At 34.3% G+C, this 26,311-nt stretch overlaps 1 protein-coding gene across 1 annotated transcript in view; it reads right to left on the reverse strand.

Annotated features, from left to right (window-relative positions):
- The window catches only part of LOC129222486 (transcription factor AP-2-epsilon-like), an 85,136-nt gene that overhangs the window by 35,909 nt on the left and 22,916 nt on the right, over positions 1-26,311 (reverse strand). The window contains exons 3-4 of the mRNA XM_054857000.1: positions 25,622-25,797; positions 960-1,023 (exon numbers count right to left, since the gene is read on the reverse strand). Of these exons, the coding sequence (XP_054712975.1) occupies positions 960-1,023; positions 25,622-25,797 (240 nt within the window). The remainder of the gene's footprint in view (positions 1-959; positions 1,024-25,621; positions 25,798-26,311) is intronic.

Consider the following 26,311-nt stretch of genomic DNA (forward strand, 5'->3'; position numbering starts at 1 on the left):
GCGGGTTCAAATTAGAACAATTTACAAACTGTAGAGGTGCCGGGTAGTTGTAACAAAGTCGAACATTCGATACTCCCCAGCGGGACGTATGACAAACGAGACCAGCCGTTTCGATGGGGTTGTCCATAAATAAAATGTTCTTTTTAGAGAATAGAGAAATCGTAAATTCTGGCTACCAAATCACGCAGCTCACGAGTGCTCCCGTGAGAGAACGCAGCGTTTAATGCGTGACTCAATTTGAATAACTTTTAAAAAAGTAAAAAGAAAAAGAAAAGAAAAAGTCGCAGGAGGAGGAGGAGGTTGCGATGGATTTTCTGTTTGCACTTGGCGAACAACTATGTGATACGTTTACATAAATCCTCATACATATAATAGCCAATGATCGAGTAACGCTCCTGACGTCATCAATAATGATGATATGATAATATGTTTTGGTAATGTTTAACATGGCTTTATTGTGCAAAGGCTGAACTGGATCCGGTAACTTACCTGTTTCACTGGTAAGACTGTGTCATTCGGGGGAATGAAGAAACGAAAAAAAAGGGTCAACAATGAACACTATCTACTAGAGTTTAGGGTTACTGGAGTTAAGGTTAAAATTTCAACTATCAAAATATCACCAAACAGGTAATGGCTTCGTTCAAATGTAGAAGCAATTTTCACGAGCCATATCTTGAAGGGCTATTTTCTAGTTATAAAATACGTTTAAACTCTACACCCAGAAAGTTTATTTTAAAGGGTTACTGCAGAAATTTAAAATTTCGCGTATGATATTAGTATTGCAACGAACCATATTTAAGTAAATAGAAAAGGGACTTATTATAAAAAGATCCTTTGCATGCAGTGTTTAAATCTGAGATTTTGCATTTTTTAAAGACGGGGAAATTAATATCTCCATGGTTTTAGAAATCAAAAACACGTAATAGTTCGAGAAATTTAGAAATAAAAATGCTGCTCACCTTTCCTGATGACGCTGTTGTGGTCGCCAGGGAAAAGGCTGTTGGCATCTTCGATGCTGCCACCCTGCCAAACAGAAAAAAACTTCTCTTATTATTGATGAGAATCCATTTGCATAAACACAAGTATGCGGATATAAATATATTATGAAAGCTATGACAGACATTTCAAATTAATTTATTTTAAAAATAGCTAAAAAAACTAAGTTGAAAATTATTTTTCTTTTCTTGCACGCAACAGAAATTTAAAAGTTCAGCATAAACTATTTTGTTGATCTTCCAAGGTTACTGAAGCAAAACGAATTCATCCAAATGGTTTAAAATAGAGCAAGCAATCCTATCCCATGGGAACATTTTTGAAGTCTTTTCCTTCGTGATCAGTTTTCATTTGTCAAGCACTTCATGCAGCGTTTAGCGAGTGATCTAAAATTTGTCTGTGAGGCAAATTTCACAGGAATTTTATTGAGTGAAAAGCGCAAACCGTTGCAGTAAATGTACAGATATTGAGATGAAATGCTAATATGGGGCTGGGGGTAGTTATTAAAAATTGGAAAAAAATAATAATTAAAAACTGTATTTTTAAAAAATTATTATGGAGTAATATGAGGCAGTGAGAAGCAAAGGGATGTAAGTGGACATTTTCCAAGTTTTGAATAAAACGCGTTTAAAATAGCGGTCTTATGTAGGGGTTTCGTTAAATTTTTTTTCTAAAACATGTTGTACAGCAGCATCTATCAGGGCTATTAGTACTATCTATTGCCCCAAGACAGAGGAGAGGTTCACCTAGCATTTGCACTGATTATCTTCGAATTTTTAAGTTTGGCCCTTACATCCCTTTTTCTTCTCACTACCTCATATAAGTTTTTGTGTGTGATAATATATAGAATATCCAAAATAGAGCTTATTAATTTGATTTCTATATTTTCCTTGATGTTTTAGAACTGTCGGATTTTATTCACTTCGGAAATTTCCCCGGCTTTTTTCGCAAGTTAATGTTTTATCACAAAACAACGAAGTTTTTCTTTAAGAAAATGTTATTCTCTGTATCTACATTTTAAATGAGAAAATGTGACTTTCATTCATGTCATGTACCAAATGCAACAAATTTCAACGGCATTATGAACTTTTGAAATGAAATCGTGCTTAAGTGCTCTTTTTTTGGGTCAGTCTACCCTGTGCTCAAACGAAGAAGTTAAATAAGGAGTAGGTGAATGCTGTGTTATCAAGACCCGTTTCAGAAGTTTCAGGACTGTAGGCCCCACACATCTGTAGGACTCCCCCCCCCCTGAACGTTACAATCAAAGTGCTGTAGAGTTGCTTTACGCACCTTTTACGTCATTGCATATGCTACTGGTTTAGGTACACTGAAAGTGTTAACTACCTAGACAAAATACAAGCTAGCAAAAAAAAAAGATTGTTTTAATGTTAAAAGCCACGTAGCTGTGCACTTTATTCATCACTTTTGATTTTATACCTCGTAATAAATAAATCAAAATCACATTTTGTTACAATCATCTAAACCGTCTATAATTCACGGTTTCCCTAGCCAGGGCTTCAAGGTAAATTTGCTCCCTGTGTGTTATGGACAAATGTCTAAAATTTTCTAGCATTCATAAAAAATTTCAAAAGTAAAAAGAAAGGCAGTATTTTTGTGGATTCGTCCAATTTATTTTTATTTCGATGTGTAATCACGTTATGATTTTTTATTCTTAAGTTTTCAACAACATTTTAAATTTTTATGCATATCAATGCTTCTGATTCGAACAAAATTTTGAGCTTGTCTGAAACTTCGCCTCCACTCGAAGACAGCTATAGAAAGAAAATTCCAAAAGATTCCTATGAGTAACGATTGTTTCGTTGAGCATTTTAATCTTGAGAATTCCTCCCTTTCCAAGGAAGGAACATACCTGCTCCACTTCCGAATGGAAAATAAGTTACTCTTTTCCCGAAATCTCATTGACTCGTCAGGTGGTTGTTTCTTTGGATGTGCTTAAAAGAGCAAGGATCTAAAATCCTAACAAAAGAGGAGAATTCAAAATGAAATTGAGACTCGAAATTACGAAAGCCCTCGCACTGTTGGCAATTGAAGAAACATGTCCACAGTTTGCGAACTTCTGCGGCGGTGTAATGTATTAACACCCGAAGCAAATTGAAGTGAAAATGAACGTCTTGTCTAGTGTGTGCCAGCATTAACATGGAACTTTCATTTCGGGGAGGGATGGTGCGAAGGAAGAAAAAAATCTTTTATGTTCCATATCAATCAGTTTTTCTAACGTCAAGGGAAACTTAAAACTTTTTCTTCTGGCTTTTCTCCTCAATGGGATATATTAATCTACAGAGTCATTGGAGCGGATCCGAAGCATATTACATTTCTCAGCTGTGTGCTTTTTTTGTGTCTGCGTCTATTTCTTTTCGCTTCTTTTCTTTTTTTCTCGATGGGAGGCATGTATCTGATACATTATTCATAGCTCAAAAAGCTTGAAAACTGTCTGATCATTTTTAGTCTTTGCACATTTTTAGTTATCTCGCATCCTTTTCCTGTTTTGATATCTTTTCAACATCGAATTCTGGGATAAGGTCTGTCAGATCAAAAAATATTTCTCATGCATTTCTTACGTGTATGCGTATGTATGTGTACTGCTTGCGTTCGTTGTGTGTAGTTTAAAGTTTCTTGTATATATCGTTATCTTTACTGAAAAAACTGTAAGTGACGAACGGCTTCTAAAAACAACAGAGCAACAGTAAGACATCTAATCCACCACTAAGATATCTTACTGTTGTTCTGAGGTGACGCTGTGTAGTTAAATATAGAAGCAATATTTTTTTAAATCGTTAGATGCGAGGTACTATCTAGAAAAAACTAAGTTATGCTTAATGAACAAGAAGATTATTTTGGAAGCTGTGAAATGATTCCACTGTCACGTGTAGGACAAGTTGTCGCTTACAATTTTATCTCTTAATCAAATTATTTAGGGCTCAAAGTTAAAAATTTGTTGACTTAGAGAAGGTACTTGTGTGATTTGTTAAGCAAGCAATTGTTAACAATGTCTTTTTTAACTGTTATTTTAAAACTCAAGTTTACCTGTCACGTACAAGGCACACTTTTGGACATCCATTTCTGACTTCTCAACTCTAGCGAAATATCCTCCGACTCTATTGTCGCATTAACAAAAATATATGCTTTGCTTTCCTACTACAATGGGGTGATTTCCTTCAGTCAAAAGTACTACTTTTAGTCATTAAAATGGATAGAATGAGCAAAAAAAAAAAAAAAAAAAACATGGACCCAGAAAGTACTTTTATTTCCCAACGGTTTTTTTTTAATTAATTTTTTAAAATGTCCGATTTTTGAAACAAGGCGTGGTCTTGATGACGTCACAAATGATGCACTTTGTCGCATCGTTCTACTACGTTTCCACGTTATGATAACCAAGCAGCGAATTAAAATTGCGCTCTACGCTTGCTATCAACCATATTGTTGCCAATGCACGTGAGTAAAGATGCGAATTAAATATTTTGTTCTGTGAATGGCAACATTGAATGACATTTCATCATTTGTGATGTCACATGACAGAAGTGTAAACAATGAAAGCGCACCGATTTAAGTAATTTTTTTAAATATTAAACTTAAATAAATTGTTTAAAAAATGGTCAAATCCGTTGTTTTTAAGCATGCTCTTTCAGAAAAAAATACTTTTAAAATTTTGGAAACGACCCCATTATGTTTTAGCTTTTGTGTCAAAAAGAAACGCATAATGGGCTGTCTTAGATCCATAGAGACTGCTCTATATTTCATTTCAAATGCAGTAATTGAAAAAATAAATTCTTTTGGCGTTAGAAATAGCACAGATGAGGCAGTGAGAAGCAAAGGGATGTAAGTGGCAAAAAAAAGAGAGATAACCAGTACAAATGGTAGGCGAACCTCTCCTCTGTCTTGGGGCACTAGATAGTACAAGTAGCCCTGGTGGGTGCTGTTATAAAGCATAATTTAAAAAAAACTTTTCAATGGAAGCCTGCCTAGGACCTTATCTTTAAACGCATTTTACTAAAAACTTGAAAATATCCACTTAGAGCCCTTTGCTTCTCATTGCCTCATATGTGTGTGATTTCTTTCAGTCGGAGGTAAATGAACGACTCCGACTCCTGAAGTTTTGAATATTCAGATTCCGACTTCTCTCTCTGACTCTGATTTCTTTGCCTCAAAATCAAATTGATTCCGGCTCCATGACTCCGACTCCTATTTCGCAGTCATGGCAAAGCTTTGTTGTTTTGCCACTCGGAGGGAAAATAAGCGACTCCGACTCCAAGAATTTTAAAAATTCCGATTCGTTCTAACCTCAAAATTAGTCCAACTCCGACTCCTCAGCACTGATTTCTAATTTAAAAATCTTTTTATTAAACATTTTTAACACTTTGATTGTCAACTATGAGATAACTTGTAGACTGCGTTCTTTTTTAGGACGCCAAACTATATTAATCTCGTACTTGTTTACTTGTCATTTTTCTGCTGTTACGATTAAACTCTGTATTTATTAGTGCTAATATCGATAAATAGCTTCATGGAAAAGAACGAAAAATCAATGCTGGCTTGCACAAACAAAAAATTCATTAAAAAACGACCAAAAATATAATTATAAAAATTAATACAAATTCAACAGATAAAATAATATTGTATTGTCTCTGGAATTTCTTGAAACATTCTTCAAAACAATAGGTTGGCTTTTCTTTACAGGCTGAACAGAAATAACGCGGTTCTCGCCGTTATTTTGCTTGGGTACATATACGACATATTTTTGTCGGATGCTGTTTTTTATCGGTAGGTGGTTTCACTTGTTATGCTTTTTGATGATAACTGTACACTAGAATTAGAGGTTTTAATAATATTATGTGATTAAACCAAATTGCCATTTTAGGCCAGATTTCCGAAAATTGCCGTGACAGTCAACGTGTTAATAGAAAAATAGAGTTAATTACTAGCGGGTGGGGGGGGGGGACAAAATGCCTGCTTTTCCGTGGAATGGCCCTTTTCTTGACGTCAAGGGACTCTTTTTCAGAAGTTGCTCCAAGAATGTTGTTGTGACACTCAAGCAGAGCAAGAAGCTCACTTTCCCTTTTGTTATCAGATTCTGAGATCTTTCGGAGTATGTAATTCCGTCGAGGCTCATTAATATGCGCGGTGTGTTGCTGGCTTAGCGAGGAGGGAGGACGAATTTTATGGAGGATAATTGTGTTTCCCACGCTTCCATCGAACTCGTTCCGAACTCGGAACAAATGGGTTTTTACTTCCCCACCTGCTAATGACTCTTTATTTGCATTATTTTAACCTGACAATAGAAAGTGACCCCTGCATAAAAAGTATGAGGCACAACGAATTTGTTTATTGCTGCAAAAAAAAAAAAAAAAAAAATATTTTCAATATTGTGTATTATCTTTTTAGTTTATGTTCATTGTAATTTATTTTAAAAGAACCGTGATCGAGCTTCTAGTATTTCTTCTGGAGGGGGGGGGGGAGTCATTATCCGTGTAGCAGTTTCATCTGGCAAGAATGGAAAGTTCTTTTTTTTAAATTGTGTCGCAACTATGAGTTAAAAACAGTAGTCGTGGTCGTGCATCAATTGATATGGGGAGGGGATCATGCAGAAAAAAACTGAATCTTTTACATTTGTAAAATTACTATGGATTAACATTTCTTTTAACACTGGAACGATTATATTGCTCGCGATTACTTTTAAACTGTCAACAATGTTTCAATCATATACTTTTTCGGAAGGATTTATATTTGAACACACAAATTAACCTGTTTTGGAGAGAAAATTACTTGTTTCAAATGGAATAAAAACAAACATTACTGAAATATTGTTTCAGAATTAAATTAATTAAATAAAAATATTGTATAAATATTTTACTTAATAAATTTAAAATATTTATTTTTCCTTTCACTTGAAATGATTAAAAAGTCCATTATTGTTTGAATATCTCTTTTTATTTCTGATAATGTGTCTAATCACAGCACTATTTTCTATCTTACTTATAATTTCATAACTTCTATTGCATGGGTTAATTAAACTATTGCATAATTATTTTATTTCATTAATTTAATGAAATTCTTAATTTTCTTCAGATATTAATTAAATACTTTATATTTTATCAAAGCACCGTCAGAGTTCATGGTTTTCTTCGACTGAACTCAAGTCAAGTAGCGTATGATAATAATAGGAATGAAAAGGTTGTTGCTTGATTTAACCCATAATTTTGGTGGTTAGAACGAAGAAGTCAGATCTATAGTTGAGGCAAACCTAACTGTGCAGTGTCCTAATGCTGCGATTAGCATCTGCGAAGCCTTTATACTGCTTCCAGAGGTTTGCCCCAACAAAAGAATGTTTCTCGAAAAAATGGTACGATTTTGGAATGTTTCAAATTAAATCAATTCATAATGGACTTTTAACTAAACAATCAAGAATAGTAAAACTAGTATATTGTAAAATAAAAAAAAAAAGCTGCTAAAAACGCATTTAAACTGGTTACGCAAGTCAAGGAAAGCCTTGTAAATTCGTTCTAATTCGAAAAGTTTCAAAAGCTCGAAAGTCACAAATCTATGCTTGCTTAAATTCAATCGTGAAATTAGTTTGCTAACTTTTTTAACAATTAACTTTATAATTACAAATATTCATTTCTGTTTTTGGAAACTATCGAAAAACGTGTCCCACCAACCAACGACAGAGCAAGGAAAAAAAGTTCAGAATATGGCTGTATGAAACCAGTTCCTTAAATAAATAGTATCTGCAACTTTTCAACATTTCTTGATTTTTAAGAACTTTGCTACAATACAGATGAACTCTATATTTAAAATTTCTTAATGTCTTTAATAAATTTATTTGACTATTAATTTGATTTAATTGCAATGAAACTCATAGGGCAAACTAGTAACAATTTATTAAACTACGTATTATTGAACATGAAAATTTTATTTTCGCTGTCCATAGCCTAAAATTATGTTTTACTCACTTGCAATGAAAAGCAAATACTAATGATAATTTACTGATTTCAATAAAAATTTAAATGTAATCAAGTAGTGAAATGGATGTGGGTTAATGAGGGTCATATTTGATAATACATTTTCATGAGCATTTTATGGTTGTTCATATTTCACGATAAGAGTTGCAACAAAAATCAATAAAATAAGTATATAGTTTAAAAACTTATTCAATGAATCGGGGACGCTTTGCATAGAAGTAAAACGGTCTCACACGCTTGCTAGCGAAGAGCGCTAAATTTATTTAGGATGCTTACCGAGTTTGGGTCGTAGTTATAAAAAGTTAAAGAATATTGCCTACTGAATTGTAATCAACTGCTAATTAAATGTTAGCAATCTCAAAGCCACATTTTAGATCTTATGGGGGGGGGGGGAGAGCGACACATTTTCTTAATTTATTGCGTTGTAAACATCAAGATTAGCTGTCGCCACTCGCCACGTTGAGTCTAAATAAAAAGAACTGGCGACTGAAAATGCTAGTATCATTCGCCATTCTGCCACCACCCTCCCTGGCTTCCCTTGGTTCCACCAACAATTTTGGCAGAAAACATTTTTCTTAAAAATTAAACAATATTCTGATTGTATAATTAACACTTCATTATACAATGAACGTTAAGGCCCCGAATTAGTTCGATAACTTTTTTGTTTTAGAGCAACTCTAAATCTAATTTATTGTTTATTTCTATTTCTATTCCATTTTTGTCAACAAAAAAATGTGGCAACTAGAAAAAAAGAAGTGGCGACTAATGCATTTGCTTCTAGTCACCACTGGTGGCAAAAGAACTTTCCACAATCTTGGTCTTCACCCTCCATTTCATTTAATTAAAATTGTTTGCAATGCATAAAAATATGAGTATCTCTTTTTGAAGTAAAAATATTTAAAATTATTAATATTTCAAACAGTCAAATAATTTTCTTTGAATTTAGAAGAAATATTATGCATATTTTTTGAGCCATATTTTCGATGTAAAAAACCAAACACCCAAAAAACTGAATGCTAAAAACCGAATCTAAATGACTAATTACTAGTCATTTAGAACAATAATGGTACTAATTCCTAATTCCCCTATCTCAAACTAATTCCCTAAAACTTTTTTTGCAAGTTATCTTCCATAAACAGCTCTCCGCCCCCCTCTTTCTTTTGTTTCTCTACTAACTAAACTCGAAACAAAAGAAAAAAAAATACTGCTTTTACTCACCTTTGAGAAGCTGTTACTTTTTTCATCGAGCATTCACGCACTCAGATATCTTGTAATTAGTTTCTCACTTGTGCTGGTCTCCTCGCTACCCCTTCCCCCCACTTCAACTGTTCAGATCATCCTCCGAGCTGTCCCCCCTTTCTCTCAGACCACCCAGACAATCATTTATCACTGATTCAGGCTGAAAGCTTCACGAGTTTAAAAGTGAGAGATTAAAAAAAAAAAATAATAATAAAAAAAAAGAAAGAAAGAAAATCTCATTAACTTGGACGCATAAAAGAACGTCACTCAATAATAATCGCAAAAATAAGCGATGCTTGAAAAAGAAATGAATTTGGAAGAACCTTCCGTATTGAGCAATTTATTAATCAGGCGTTTCGCTTGCCTTTCATCGAAATGGTCACAACTTCTCTTTTTTTTTTTCTTGCGTGTAGTTTTTGTCTGAGAAATGTCTCAGAGGATTAGATTTGAGCTCTCACAATAAAAACTGTGAATCGCACCACTATTGTTTGGTCTTTTTGGTTTTGAATGAAATTCAGTCAATGTGTAAAGAAAGCGGGGGAAGGAGGGAGGGGGGAGTCTTGAATCAGTCTTGAAGAGACATATAACATTACTTGTCATGTCCCCAAGTACACTGTTTCGCAACGGGGTTTGAAGAGCAAAACTGAAATGCTCTTTTAACTTTTTCCTTCATTACGAGTTCGGACACCTGAAATCATTAGGGTTAGAATCAGGTTTACCAGAAAGTTCTGTCCATTTGTGATGAACAGGGAATTTACGCAGTTTTTAATACATTCGATAATATTTGCTGAACGATGTAATTTTCATTTTTGGTTTTGACTCCTGGCCAGTGTGATGGCTGAATGAAAGTTGAAATGCATGTCAATACGCTCTGTAGTACTCTGAATACAATAAGAATATTCAGAAAAGCAAAGAAAATGGCATAGTTCAAAATTTGGAAAGAAACGTACGAGCAATTGATTTGAAATCCGAATATAATGATTTCAATTGCCACAAAACTCGTAAAAAATTAACTTACATACAGTGGCTCCCAAAAGTGTTCGTACACCTTGAAATTTTGTAGTAAAACCAAAATAACGCAAAACTGAATTCGAATATGAAGTCCAATTTTTTTTCACACCATTCCTATGCTATTCTGAATAAAACCCAGTAGTTTTTTTTTTTTTCAAAATATTTTGCCAGATTTTATTTTTGAAATTTGTCAAAAAACGATGATACAGAGAAAAGATACGCCACAAAAGTCATCGTACACTGAAATATTTTCGAATAAATTCTTAATTAAAATTGTCATATGTGGTTTTTTTATTATTTTTGCATTGTAATGATACAATAAAGTCATTTTCCTTTAATTTTTTGTGTATTTGTTCCCTAATATTTGGCTTATTATTTTAAAATTGCAGGTATGCGTAGAAAACAACAAACACAATTCGAAATTTGATTTTTTTCCCTCACAGTAGCCGTAAATTGGTTTGAAATGTCTTTAAATTGGTTAATTTATACCATTCTATAATGAAGTGCTTGAAAAAATACTTTTAAGACTAGAATCGGATCGAAAACAAGGTAAGAACAGGTCAACTGGCAAAGTTAACAAAGCGTGATCGGAGGTTTACAGCTAAAAAGAATGAAAAATACACATTTCAGAACTGAAAACGTTTCTGCAGAATTGAATGAAACATTTTACGCTTAATTTTTACCTAAAATTGTTCGCCAAGGTTTCTGATTAGCTGGATTAAATGGGACCTCTTCCCGCAGAAATTTTCTTGTTCGTGCGGAAAACAGTAAGCTTACGCTTTCCGTCGTAAAATCAATGATAAATAAGCTCAAAATGTTTTGGAACAACGTCTAAATAATAGATGACAATAAATTCAACATTTTGGGTTAAATTGTTCTATAATTGTAAATGGAAGAAAAAAATGAAGAATTTAATCTTAAGAACTTAGTTGGATCAGTTAATCAGGAAGGTGAAGGTGTTTTTGTGTGAGGGTGCATCTCAGCATCAGGACTAGGAAATTTTGAATTCTTTGGTGAAATAATGAATTATGCTGTTCATTTCAATATTTTAAAAAACAATTTTAAACTATTAGCTCAAAATTTGGTAATCGGAAACAACTTCGTTTTTTTTATCAAGATAACGATAAGAAGCACACGTTCGCGTTTGGTGCCTCAAAATTTGTCCTTAAGCTTAGAAATATCTCCTCAATCGCCAGATTTAAACTTAATGGAACATATTTGGAGATATCTGGTGGCTAGATTACGAAAATACACCGTTGAAACGAAAAGCGAACTAGAAACAGTAAGACTCGTAGTGCGGTTGAACACTTACTCAGAAATTACTCAAAAAAAAAGAAGGAAAAAACAATGAAATCTATTCCCAGACGTCTAAAAGCTGTTGTTGATAATGCATGATATTCTACTAAATAATAACTTAGTAAAAAGTTAGATTATTTACTAATTTTTTGACATTTTTTCAAAGTGTACGAAGACTTTTGTGAGATAAAATTTCCGGCACTTTTTGGTTTTTGATTTTTAAAAAATTAAGTTTTAATGTTTTATTAAAAATTTTCATGTAGTTTTGTTAAAAATAGATCATAGATCTTATAATAAAGTACCTGTTCCGAAATATTAATTCTAACCAATGGATAAGGGCCTATTTCATTGAAAGTCGTAGGTGTACGAACACTTTTGGGAGCCACTGTAAGTGATGCCTGGTGGCATAAAAGCAATATAATCAATTGCGACATATCATTAAAATTTCATAATTTAGAAAAGCATTTTTCGAACTTCAAACTTCAAGTAGGGGAGGGTGGGGCAAGATGAGATACTTAACCAAAAAACAGTTATGGGGGCAAGTTAAACTCATAAGTCAATTAGAAAACTATGTCATTATTATCTCTCAAGTATTATAAAAGTATACAATTTGACTCAATATCCCATTTCCAACAGAAAAATGTTGACGCATGTTTAAATTAGATGAGTCAAAATCCCATCTTACCCCACCAGGTGGGGTAAGATGAGATTCAGGGTTTTTCATAAGTCATAAAGATAAGCAGCTTCATCGTCCTTATCCTCCTCTCCTGCACACGATCAATGGGCCTATTTCTTGCATTCGCAGCACCTACTCCATTCTTCTGTCGATTGGGAATATAAATGTCCACAGTAAAGGCATGCGACATCAGAAGGCTCAGACGACAATGAAGAATCGGATGGTTTCCCTTTAAGTACAGTTTTTTGTTTTTAATGTTTTAGACTGTATTCTTTTGTTTTTATCTTTTGACTGGCCAACTTTCGTTGCTGTACTAGTTGATGGGGTAAATGAAAAAATGTCATCCACAAATCCCCTTTTCACGTTTCGTTTCTTCTTTTTTCCTCGATTTTCTCCTCGTCCTGCTTAGATTTTTATACTTTCTTCTCCTTTCTCTGCTTAGACTTTCCAATTTTCTCCTCTTCCTGCATAGATTTTTCCATTTTCTTCTCTTCTCTCTCTGCTTAAATTTTTTTATTTTCTTGCGTTCCTTTTGAGCCTTCACCACAAAAAGTTCCTTTCTTTTAGTCCGCAAGAAGATCTCCTTCTTCCAAAGAAAAAATAGTTTTCATGGAGCCCAAAGGCTTAACTAAATCTAAACTTGTGGTTTCTTTATTTGAATGAATTTTTCCAGCTGTCGAAACAGTAAGAACACCTCTGTCCAATTGCTGCTTTTAGCTTCTTTCACTTTTCTATGAAGTGTTTATTATAAGTTCGGGTTTCTGAAATCCCATTTCTCCACTTACTATGCATTCAATAGCATGTTGCATCGATTCTAGTGACCAAATTCCCATATTCGTCTTTCTTTTCACTATCTTAAGAAATCTCAAAAGAATAAGAAACAAATCGCAATACATGTGGGGGTAAGATGAGATAGTATTCCATCATGCCCTTCGTATAATATCTCGTCTTGCCCCACTGACACCATTTGGCGTGTTCACTGTTGACTCAAGTTCAGGTTATAAATAAAATTACATTAAATAACTGTAAATTTATCCTTTAGAGTTGCGGATTACGATTATATGAGAGTACAAACGACTAGTAAAATCATACTCACCAAACTACACTTGGAAAGGTGTTAAAACAAAATAAGAGCACGGCGAAACGCACGAAAATTGAGAGAAAAACTTTGTGCACTGCAAATGCTGCGCACAACCAGGTTGATTCGACCAACGTGGTTTCTGATTCTACCAACGCAACTACTTGACTACTTTTCCTAGGAGCTTCAGTATCTCATCTTACCCCGCTATTCCATCTTGCCCCACCTTCCCCTATGCATTATTAATTTAGACAACAAGAATATACCAGTAAACATCGCATCATAAATTGTTTGCACGCATTGTAATAATATTGAAGACTAAATTACTTAAAACTATCATTGCGCAAAACCTTGATTTTCAACAAAACTTTTTTTTTTAAATTGTGTCGTTTTTCTTGCCGCTATGCGATATGACGCAAAAAATTCAAGCTTGATAAACGATAACTGTACTTTCTGTATCCACTTTTTCAAGGCGTGTCTTCAAGCTTTTTAAGGAAAGAATTTTTGGTTCCCATAATTTAAACACATTCTCAAAAGCGTTTCATGCAAAATATTTTCTTATTTGATTTTAGTTGTCATTTGAAAATTTTGCGAAATAGTGTTTGTTCTATGCTTTATGGTTTTTTTTTTTTTAAATGAGATCGTTTCTGAAATTTTTTTCTCAAAGAGCATGCTTAAAAACATAAGCTCTGACTATTTTTTTAAAACAATTTGACAAAGTTCAATATTAAAAAAAAATCTTTAAACCGGTGCGCAGATTCAATTTCATTTTTTACGCTTCTGCACATGACATCACAAATGTTGAAATGCAAATCCAATTCACTGATGCCATCAACGGAGAGCGCAATATTTAATTCGCATTTTACTCACATGTACTGGCAAAGATACGGTTGATAGCAAGCGTACAGTGCAATGCTTAGTTCACTTTTGAATTATCAAAACGTGGAAACGCGGTAGACCGCAATCGTAAGCATTCAGCCCGTCAGTGGAATACGCGCCAAAGTGCATCACTTGTGACGTCATAAAGGTCACGCCTTGTTTGAAAAATCTGACATTTAAAAAAAATTAAATAAAAATCAAACGTTTTAAAAACAAAGAATTTTCCTCGCTCCGTGTTACTTTTTTTTTTTTTGCTCATTCTATCAACTTTAGTGACTAAAAGTAGTACGTTTGACTGAAGTAAACAGCCACATTAAAGCACTTTTTAAAATTTGCTTTTTTCAATGAAGCGGATTTCCGCATACTTCTGTACATTTTATTTTTTATAATTAAGAAATTTTCTTGAAAGCTTAACAGTTCTTGATGGAGTAGGAAATCAATTCAATGAAGCATATCAATTTCTGTTTACCTTTAATGTCACCAATCTTTCATAGTTCCCCAAAACAAAGCATCCACATTGTTCTGAGTTGACACCAGGGTTTAAGAATGCGGTCTTCATTTGAACTTTCGAGCTATTTTTCGCCGGGGAAAAAAAATCTAGGTTGATTGATTGAATACAAAAAAGAAAAAAAAAAGAATCAAAACCAGAATAGTTGTTAACGAACTTCTATCAAAAATATTTGTTTTCAAATTTTTTTTTGCGTTCTCATGCACGCTTGAATTAGAATTTGGGAAAGAAGTTTCAAATATTCAAAGTTAATACCGATATATACTGGAAAGAGTTCTAAATAGGTGAAGGGCGCAGCTGTTATTTATTTGGTTTAACACTGATTTTCTCAATAGCACCGAAAAATTCGCAACTCCAACAAACTGTAGGGGGCGCTGCAGTCACTGTCTAATGGCGGATGAAAAAACTAAAACAAACGCACGCTGTAACGTATAAATTGTTTCTAAACTTAGGAAATGACAGAAATTTTTGTTCACATGTATGATTTTTCGTTCTTTATTCATTTGAAAAGATTTTTCAAAGTCTCTTGGTTATTCTGACCCATGTAGAAAGAGATTCGAAATCAAAAAGTATTACCAAAGTAAAAAATTAATGCAGAACACACAGTAAGTTGTTCTGAAGCAGCCATTTTCACGATGTTGAATTCGGAATTCATAAATTTTTGGTTTGCTTCGAACAGCATTTTCATTTTGTACCGTTTTTTTTCTAAACATTAGTACATATTATGTCCAGTTTCGTGACATTTCCGGCATTTGTTGACATTTTTGTCACATAGTGCACATACGTGACAGACTCTCAAGAGTAACATTTAACACTAGATAATTTATTTCTATGACTATATGATTGGATATCAAAAGAAATTATCATGCATTTAATTCATTCGTCATGGAAATGATTTAACTGATATGCGAAATCTTGTCAAGATACATTATTCTTTCACACAATTTTAAAACCATAACCCTATAAACAGATTTTTGGCGAAACTCTTACACCGATAATGACAGCTTTTGCAGAGCAATAAAGTCAAATTGGCGCGATATTTTAGCGATAAAAATTCCAAACTTTTATTTTTTATTGTTCAAATTCTTAACGTTCTTTCTGGATTTTTCAATCCAGCGATAAATATTTTGAAGAAAATTTATTTGCATACTGTCCATTTCAGTTGGATGATGTAGTAACAAAGGTTATTTAAATGGGATTAAAAGTTATTAGTGTGGAATTAGGTTAAGGAAAAGAGTAATTTTTCAGCATGGCCCTAGTGTCCAGTCAATTTTGTTAAGTCCGCTTTTTTTCATCGATTTGAAAAACTAATACTTATTCAAATTCACTCAGAACAAGATAAATAAAATGTGTACTCACAGTTTATATCAGATATTTTTGATGTTACGCTGTTGCGGATGACGATTCCAAATGATGAATTACGCAAATAAAAAAAATACACATAACAAACTGTTTGTTTTACCCAAAATGAACGCGTGGAACGCAATGTTTTAGTTTTTCCGGCAGTTTTGTAAATATCCGCAATGTAGCGTATTCGAGCTCTGGAGTTGCGAATAGCTGTTCTTTTACTTCATTGTTCATAAATAAATAAATTCTTAAAATTTTATGAACTAATATTCTCTACTAGATTTTTTTTAAGTTCGTGCGATGTACCCTGCTTTCTTAAGCAAAAAAAAAGAGAGTGTACTTTAAAATTTTTAATTTTTGGCCATCTTTCTAGAAATGGAGAACTGCGTTTCTCAAAACATGAAAAAAGGGTGCAAATTTTCAAATGTTTATGAAAAGAGTGAAAAAAAAATCCTTTGAACCTTAGTAGGACACAATTTTACGCACCTTCAACATGTTCTTTTTTTTTGAAAAGGTTTAAATTATATTGATCCTCCTCTCTGCGGCCTATAGAAATACTTCAGTTTACTAAAGTGTTTCTCAGTTTACTCAAGCAAATGAAAGAAGATACATTATGTTGAACGGTTGAATGTTGTTATAAAAGTATTCCATTTTGAAAAAGTGAAAGAGTTAACATTCTTTATCTCGAAATTTTTCTGAATTAAAACTTGTGTACATTCTTCAAGTCAATGTCAAGACAATGTCAAGGTTTTCTTTTGTCCTCAGTTGAAACGTTAGAAAAGCAAAAACCCAAAGAAAACAAGAAAATGAATGTTCTTCATTTGAAATCAAAATTCAAGAAGTTTATTATATGTGTTCAATTGTTTATATATATATATGTGTGTGTTCAAGAATACTCCCTTTTCACAACGCCTTAGAGTAGCGGTAGGCAACTCGTCGATCGCGATCAACCGGTCGATCTCGAGCCTATTTTGAGTTAATTGCGGCAATATTTTGAGCCTTGCTTTTTCTCTGAGTAGCATTATTAAATGTTAATTTTTGGAACAGAGTTCGGTTTAACTTCTAAATCAAAAGTTATTTGAAATATTTCCAAGCTTTATTCAATTCAATTTTTTATTTCAATTTTTAAGCTAACAATATAGTCATGTCTGAAAATATTCTGATGTCAATTAACAAAGCATTATTTTTGCAAAATTTAAAATAATTACTTAGTAAGTACGACATTATTTTTTGAATAAAAATTGACCAACAATTTGAAGTCAACATAGTATCAACTTAACCGTGTACGCAAAACATCTTTTTCAGTCTACTGTGTAGGCACCCCCCCCCTCAACTTTACAGTCATCAGATTGCCTTTATTATGGTCTGATTATATGTCAGGCTGACAAATCCACAACACCAGAACCTCAGTTCGAAAATGGCGGCCAATTTTTAAAATCTCTATATGCAAAATTGTTTTTGAATTTATGGAAATAATGAGGGCAATGCAATCACATTTTTGGAAAACAAAACGTCAATAGCTGCTACGTCAGTAGAGTTGTTTTTTCAATCTATATGTATTTATCAGAGTTAAATCTTCTACGAAGCACAATTGTCATTTTTAAAGAAGATTCTTATGAAAGAACTCTGGAACATAGGACTGCAAATTTCGATTAAAGAGAAGATAGTTCATTCTATTGGACGTTTTCAAAGTTCTTTCACGTGCAATTGAGTAGAAAAGCAATAACAACAATAATAGGAACAAGGGCACACGAGCAAGTTATAGTTTTCTATAAGCTGTCTTTAGTTTCAAAAATGAAAGTGTATTAATAAATCATGTACAGCTGAACAGAAAAGAAAAACGGAACGAGATAAGGTTGTTGGGGTGTGCGCAAAAGAGCCCATGTAGAAGGGAGCGGAGTAAGTCGGGGCTCAAGCCCCCCCCCCCCAGAAATGAGAACTTCCTTGCTTTTAGTGCTTTTTTCTTTGCAAAAATGGATAAAAAATTTCTTTTCCAGCCATTAATGAATAAGCTATCAAAACTGTAAAATTTTAATATCTCTAATCTGTACTGAAATCTGTTTCCAGGGGGTGGAGGGAAGGGAAGAAAAACTCGCCAGCACACCTGAAGTCAAAGTCATGATCAAAATGTCAGAATAAATTTACGACGTTCAAAACTTTTTACTAAGCAAAGAAAACATGAACGTGCAATTTCATCTTTCAGAGAGAAAAGAGTGACCATCCTCATATATATAATAGTCAATGATCGAGTAACGCTCCTACCGTCATCAACAATGAAATTCGCGCCCCAGCATGATTTTATATTTTGGTAATGTTTAACATGCAGGGAAAGGCTTTATTATGACAAGGCTGAACTCGATCTGGTAACTTAACTGTTTTACTGGTAAGATTGTTTCAGTTCAGGGAACTGAAGAAACGCTATTTACTGGAGTTTTGGGTTCGTCCACTGGAGTTAGGGTTAAAATTTCAACTATCAAAATCTCATCAAGCAGGCAATTGCTTCGTTCAAATGTAGAAGTTATTTCCACTCGTCATATCTTGACGGGCGATTTTCTAGTAGTTAATACTTATTTTCTACTGTTTGGATAATTTGTTAATATTTAGTTAATTTATATAATCAATGGTATTAACGTTAACTGAGAGTATAAGTGGGGTTGGAGAAAATGGCGACCAGATCGTGACTTATACTAATACTTTTAGTAGTCATATTTTTTTATTTAGTCGCCACACGTAGGGGTTCCTCGAACCCCTAAAGCAGAAATTCTCAATTTCCCGAATCGAACTCTATATTTTGCCAAATGGCACTTCAAATTTCGCCGAATGGTGAAAATTTTGCCGAATAGAACTGCAACTTTTGCCAAATAATGATAATTTGGCCGAATCGCCAGAAAAAATTTGCCAAAGGAGGACATTTTTGGAAGGTCACAGTGACCTCCCATCGGGGCGCCCCTGGCCACATGGCGATTGGCGACCGCCAATCTTGATCTTTAGTCTGAAAGCTTTTTTTTTTCTTTTTTATTGAAAAGTCCAAAATAGTCAAATGTCTAACCAGACGTCGAATTCATTACTTTCACGTGATCTTCCTTCCCACAAAAGTCACGGACAAACGAAACCACGCTGCTTTATTTCGTGGGAAATTCATTTAGGCGTAAGAACAGATCTTCTTCTGGCGTTCACAGACGACGCACGCCACCAAACAAAGAGAGAACCCTGCTAAATAAAGATCCCAGTCAACACAATGGATTAACGGCACGGTACGATAACAAGCCCACTTGGCCGCTAATTTCCTTTTAATACCAACCTCGAACCGATATGCTGATGTCGGAGTTTTCTGAGCACGCGCCCTGGCAAAAAAAATAATAAAAAAATGTTCTGTTCCATGCGAAGAGAATAAAAGGCACCCACTCGAGTTCCAGTCCACCCCGTCTCGCTCCCCTCGGTGGAAGCACGAGCCGATCCGTTCCCGGTCTTGTTGCATTCGGATAGCATCCCGGGTTGATTAGCGAGCGGCTTCGTTACAGACCTGTGGGGCGCCCCGTGTTTTTTGTTCGGCGCTAATTTGGCGCATTAACTTCTACAATGGGAGTTTGTGTTGGAGTGCAGTAGACATGATAGGGGACAAAAACATTTAAGAGGAGACATTTTAGAGGGAGAAGTTTTGAACGAAATTTCGCTAACATTTACGGCGGGCGTTTAAGCCGAGAATTTTAATAACCATAATTTTATTTTTTAGACCCTGTTGTGATCAAGTTGTGATTTTTTTTTTTAAATTTTTGGTTAAATAAGTGTAAAATGCGATTTCAAATCATGCTTTTTTCCCCTATGTTATCTTTTCTACTGTTTTTTTTTTAAATCGAATCTTATATATGGTTTAATATATTTATCTTCAATTTTTAAGAAAATTTATTAGTCTAAAGCTAATTTAAAAGTCAGCAAATAAATGTAAAATTGAAAGAAGGGGAAATATTTTCTTACATCAAGGTAAAAAAAACGTTCATCAAGCAGCTAAAATCACGAGTTAGTTTTTCCTCTCAGGCGAATCGCATCAATGAATAGACTGAGTTAGTGTCATTCATGGTACCTTTTATGAACAATTCTCACACTCGGTTTAAGGTCTCATAATTTTACATGACTGAATTGTGTCATCGAGGGAGGGACGGGATGTAATTTTGCCGATGTATTTTGAAAACGAAATAACAGAGTTTGAAATAGAACCTTATATGAGGATTAGGTTGCCGAAAGGTTTAAATTGCAAACAGAATAATAATAATATCAATAATAATGCAAAACTTTCAATGTTTCAATTATGCTTATTTACTGTAAGTTTTTTATGCTGAGACTTGCTGAGAGTGCTGCTTTAAGTTAAATGCTCGAAACTTTCTTCTGCATCGGAAAAAAAGGGCTCCTTCTAATTCCCAAAGCAATATACAGTCCCCCCCCCCACCTTTTTTTGGAATATTGTGCTTTAATAATGATGATATTACCATTTGTTTTGTCTTAAATCTTTCTTTTTATGCTGTTGAAAAGGTTTTAGTTTTAAAACTATAATTGAGAGAACTTTTTTGTTTTTAATCTGTAGCAAATGTAATGGAAGTTAATATCATCCTCTAGTGCTTTTTATTTTTGAATTTATTTGTTGATATTAGTATGAAGATAGAAGTGTATCATACCAAAATTGATCCTTTTAAATAATTTTTATTAAATAAATTATGTAAATTGTGAAAATTTGGTAGAGTTTTTGAGGGGAATGAAATTATTTGCATTTATTATTGGTATCAACGTATATACAAAACTATTCAGTCATATATGATTTTGAATTTAAGTTCTCTATTGTTACAAACAACTTAAAGATAAAATTTCTAGGTCACTTTTAGATTTAAAAAGAAATCTTAGAAATTTTTGTATCAACCAAAGTGGTTTCCATTTTCAAAGTATGGATCTCACTCTAATATTTAACGCAGGTTGACAAACCTTAGCTCGACAAAAATACAAAATGTAACAGTTTTTATCAATTCTGTCAATAATAAATGCAGAATAAGCAATCATTCTCTTTCCGTATTCAATGGACTGTCGGTGGTAGAGCACTCATCAAGTTAGCGCCAGTTGAAATCATTTTCTTTAGAATAAAAAACTTATCAAGACATTGATTACTTTCTCTGTATGATATATCTTATGCAAGATAACATCAAAGTTAACCATACATGAAACATACAAGCTAACTACTTAGAGAAGAAAAAGATCTGCAGAATTTATTTTATTTGTTTTGCTTTTATATCTCTGATGACTTTTGATTCCTGCTATATTTTTCAAAGATTAATAAGGTTTTAAGCCCTAAGTATCCTTTTTCCACACCAACCATTGTTTGTAAAGTATTTTTATCGGGTATCTTTTTTTTTTGTGTGTGTTTACTCTCATTAATATTCAGTCATTTTTTCTTATTTTTGTATTCATTTTGCATTTAGTATCTCCTATGGTTATTTTATACAACTAGTGGTTAAGACATCGACTTGTGATCGGAGGATAGCAGGTCCAATGTCGGAGGGCATAAATGACCCACCGAATGTATGCTCGTTAAATTTTTTGACATGAAAGCTTTGTGTTCTGTCGTTAAACAGTTCACGATGGCTGCAAAAGATTTCCTTCTCCTCCATCTTTGGATCCAAAACGTGGAAGTGGAAGTGACTTCGCGCATCTGAAGTGATTGCACTGGACTCGACATTTATAAAAGCCTATTTGGTCATCGTGTGAACGACAATCTGTGATGGATACAATAATATGTGGCAATATATTAAAATGTTGATATTCTTCAAAACTTCTGAGTTCTGAGAAAAGCATGATGTAAGCAAACGTTTACCCCAGGATTTTTAAATAAGTGAAGTCCAATTTTCAATTTCTTCCGCCGTTTTCTGCGCTTCGTTAACTGCTCGTTTGCGAATTGTGAGCTCTTAACACGGGAGCGAAGGCGCAAAAGAGTGCCGTGATTTATCCAATTAGTCTTCGCGCTTCCGAAGTGACGGAAATGGATTCGGTTTGTGCGATTGAGTGAAGTCGTTTCGGCGATGCACGAGTAATTTTACATCGGATGCTTTGAACCTTTTTTTTCTTAGTAGTTTTTCTTGAACTTCCAATACATCACTCTTTTTAAATTTGTACTCTGTTGTGTAATCAAGAAAATTGCATATTGATCTCACTTCGCCCAAAGTCATGGGCGCCCATATACAAAATTTTAAGGGGAGGGGGAGCTCAGATATTTTCCCCACGACTTTGCAGGATATTTCCCCATGAAAACCGATTTCAGTACATATTGAAGTCATTAAAATTTGGCATTTTTAAGAACCTATTCGTTAACCGCTGGAGAAGAAATATTTTTTCATTTTTGTTAAAAAAAATAGTAAAAGCAAGAAAGTTCTAATTTCTAAGGGGATTTGAGCCCCCACTTGCCCCCCTATATGGGCGCCCCAGGAAAGCCTGTTATTTCATTGTCTAGGGTCCTTGGTAGATACTAGCCACATGACCCTTTTAAATATCGAAAAAAATAGACTCTTGAAAAATAATCACACAACCAACTTTTTTATACTCAAATTTTACCGAAACCCAACCCGTTTATGACATGAACGTTTAAAATTATATAAAAATCTTAAGGGAATTTGAAAAATTATCCAAATGTGCCAAACTTTTCCACGACACAACACATTCTACAAAATAATATTCACAAGGTTTTAATTTTAAGCTACGTTCGAGGCTTTCGTCTCCAAGCTCATTTTGTAATTGGAATTCAATAATAATCATGTCTGGAAATAATAATTACGGTAGCAAGCCGAACCGAAAATTGTCAAGATGTTAATGGCATATGTGGTTTTCAGGTGTTTCAATTTCATGGTCGTACATGCATGCCATTTGCAGTACATTTAGATATGTGAACTGGATAACCAAAATTTGTTTAACTATCGCAATATTGCCTCTAATTTATCAATAGTATGAATTTAAAAGCTTAAGATCCACAAATATGATTCGATTTAGCCGCACTTTTATCGACTCTGAGACTTAGTGTTGACTTATTTTTTTTTTTTTCGTTTTTAAAGGCAGTATATTATTTTTGGTGTATCTGCTTTTATGAATTAGTTGAAGTAATCCATCATGATTGCTTTTATTGCTACTCAAATCAAAAACTAACAATTCTTGGCCTAGACATTTTTTAAAAATAATATCCTACTACGTTCTCTTTTTTGCATGAAGTTCGACCTTCCATGAGAGTGTTAGTGAATGATTTCCTCAACATATATTTGTTTAGTAAATTCTAAGCACTGGGGAGAAAAACGAAATGTTAATCTTTCTGGGAGTAGCGTATCCAAGGGGGGATTGAGGGTCGTACCCCCTCCCTCCATGAATCAACAAAATTATTATTCGTCATGAATACAGATACAAAGGTCTAAAATTGCACTATTTGACCTTCAGTTTCGAAAAGTATCATATGAATCTTACGAAAAATTTCTCGCTACGCAAGTGTTTCCGGGGTTGAAAAAAATCACGTTTGAAATTTTTAATTGATTTTTTGGCTTGGTCTTTCTATTTTTTTACCTGTTTAAATGAAGCAGAAAGTTCTACTCTGCAAATGCTCAGTGTTTTCACATTGAACTCAACTAAACAACAACCACAACAAAAAGACATTTCTTTTTTTTTCTGAGCACCCTTAAAATGTTTATTTAGGATTGTTTCATCAAAAAATATACATCGACATGGAGTCGATAAACATATGATTTAGGAAGTACATTTCTCTGAGAGCGACAGTCGCCAATTTATTTCATGACGAGAAGTATCATTTTTTCCGCTACTGGTCGAAATGTATTTCCGAATCAAACTCCAAACGAGCGGGCCACCCCGATGGCCCAATCCCAGAAGCGACGCCTTTTACGGATATTGCCTTATTCGTTTGTTCTCTCCCCCCCCCCCCAATAGATTTCCGAGCCCGGGTGTCAAATATCCATCTACGTTTTAATATTTTCATAAACGTCTTGGACGCTTGGTTATTATTACGGTTTTTTCACAACTCCCTTCTATTACCTTTCTCCCTTTTGATTATTGTTTCGCGAGCGCTGTGTACACATGAGGGACCCAGCCATGCTCAGCCGACCAACCGGGTCCTTCAACATAAAGCTATTATTTATGATTTAACTTTTTTTCTCTCTCTCACCGCGTCACGGTGAAATGGTCTTGACTCCCTTCTTCAGCTTTTCAATGTCTATCATTATTTTTTTCTTCCTCTTTCTTGCCACATCGCTCTCTTTCCGACTATCGGCGTTGACAGCTTTGCATGTCTTTGGACTTAGCGAAAAAATATTGTTGTTATATAGGAGTTCTGTCCAGAAATGAGGCAGTGAGAAGCAAAGGGATGTAAGTGAGCGTTTTAAATTTTCGAGTAAAACGAGTTTAAGGTTCAAATCCTCCATAGGCGTTCATTGAAATTTTTCTTCTAAATCAAGCTGCATAGCAGCATCCACTAGAGCTAATAATGTCATTTCTTGCCCTAAAGCAGAGAGGTTCTCAAAACATTTATACGGATTACCTCTAATTTTTTAATTTTGGCACTTACAACCCCTTTGCTTCTAACTGACTCAAATAAACATTAACCTTTGCACCACCCTTTATTTACCAATGTTTTTTTTTATATAGGGGGTAAACTTTCAGCAAGAACCTAACGGGACATTTTAACTCATTGCAATTGAGGCAGTGATAAACAAAAGGACTTAGTAATAAAGTTTTGCGTGAACTACGTTTAAAGCATAGGTAAACTTTCATTGAAATTTGTTTCTGAATCATGTTGTGTAGCAGAACCTACCAGAGCTACTAGTACTGTATCTTGCCCCAAAACATATGAGAGATTTACGATTTACCTAACCTTTGTACTGGTTATTTCTTAATCTTTAATTTTGGCAATTATGTCCCTTTGCTTCCCACTACCTCAAATGTATCAAGAACTAAATGGCAGCATGATTTTGTTTTGCATGGCGAAGATTCAAACAAATAAATTTCAAGCCCGAACTTTAGCGAGCAGAGACTTGTAGATTTTGAATTTTTGGAAACTTTTCAAACTTTGAAAACAAGCTTATAGTTTTTGAAACTTTTCAAAAACTTTGCGAATAAACGTGGTTTTTGAGATTTTCCTTGATTCACGTCATCAATTTAAAGATTTCTTTTCACCGCATATTTCCTTAATTTTATTTAATTACGAGACCAGGTGTATATTCTGGCTAGAAACGTTTACCGACAGCTTGGTAACGAAACACAGAGACTATAGTTTCGTCCTTGTTATGTATTCATCATCCTGAAACAAGCATGACCGAGTTGGAAGCAGATGTAATATCATCGAAGCTGATATCCCTTCAATCTGATAGTGAAAAAATAATTGAAGGTAATCTGAACATTAACGAGTTGACATCTGCCTCCATGCCGGTTCTGACTATTCCAGACTGAAGAGTCCATAACTTGGACGAAACTGCAGTCTCGTATGTTGTAACCAGGTTGTCGGTACATGCTTGGAGACCCTGTTTGAGGTCGATATCTTATAGCTTATTCTAGCTAGAGCTCAATGAAAGGATAAAGGATGGTAAGTGCCTTACCTGGCCGTCGTCGATGCCGGGAAGGGTGGCGTTGTGTAAGTTGAGCAGGTCCTGTTCGCTGAGTCCGTGGTGTCCTCCGTGCACCAATACGTCCGGCCTCCGAACAGCCGCGTAGCCAGGGTCACGGACAGAACCACGGACTGAGTCCGCGTATGAAGTGATGCCCGGATGCATACCTGAGGAAAATCAGTTACATTATATTATATTTGAGAAACATTGGATAATTTCACATATCGTTCGTTTGGAAGAAGAGTGCCACAATACGAAATTTTCAATTACGTTTTTTTTTCGCTTAAAATCCTTTCAAGGACGCTATCTTCTTTGGACAATAGCGACGGATTTTTTTATTCTAATTTTAACCACTGCAGAGCAGAACAAACTTACTTTTCTTAATGCAAATTGCCTGAAGAGTTCAACTTTAAACGCTTCTCCTGTAAAACTTCATTTCTTCGTTTTGTAGCACTCTTCTTCCAAATGAACGATATCGAATTATTTTTTTCAATTCATCCGAGCCTCAATATTTTAAGATTACTGTTCACCAGGGAAAAGCAAATAAAACTTTTTATGGAACATTAGTTTTCAAAACTTAAAAGGTAAATAAAAACATCGTTCAGCAAACCTTGAGTTCAGGAGCATCCCGAGCTTGAAGTTTCGAGAGGGGGAGATAGTCAATTTATCGAATGAAGCTCC

This window comes from Uloborus diversus, chromosome 5, assembly GCF_026930045.1.
Source record: "Uloborus diversus isolate 005 chromosome 5, Udiv.v.3.1, whole genome shotgun sequence".
In the NCBI taxonomy this organism is placed as follows: Eukaryota; Metazoa; Arthropoda; class Arachnida; order Araneae; family Uloboridae; genus Uloborus; species Uloborus diversus.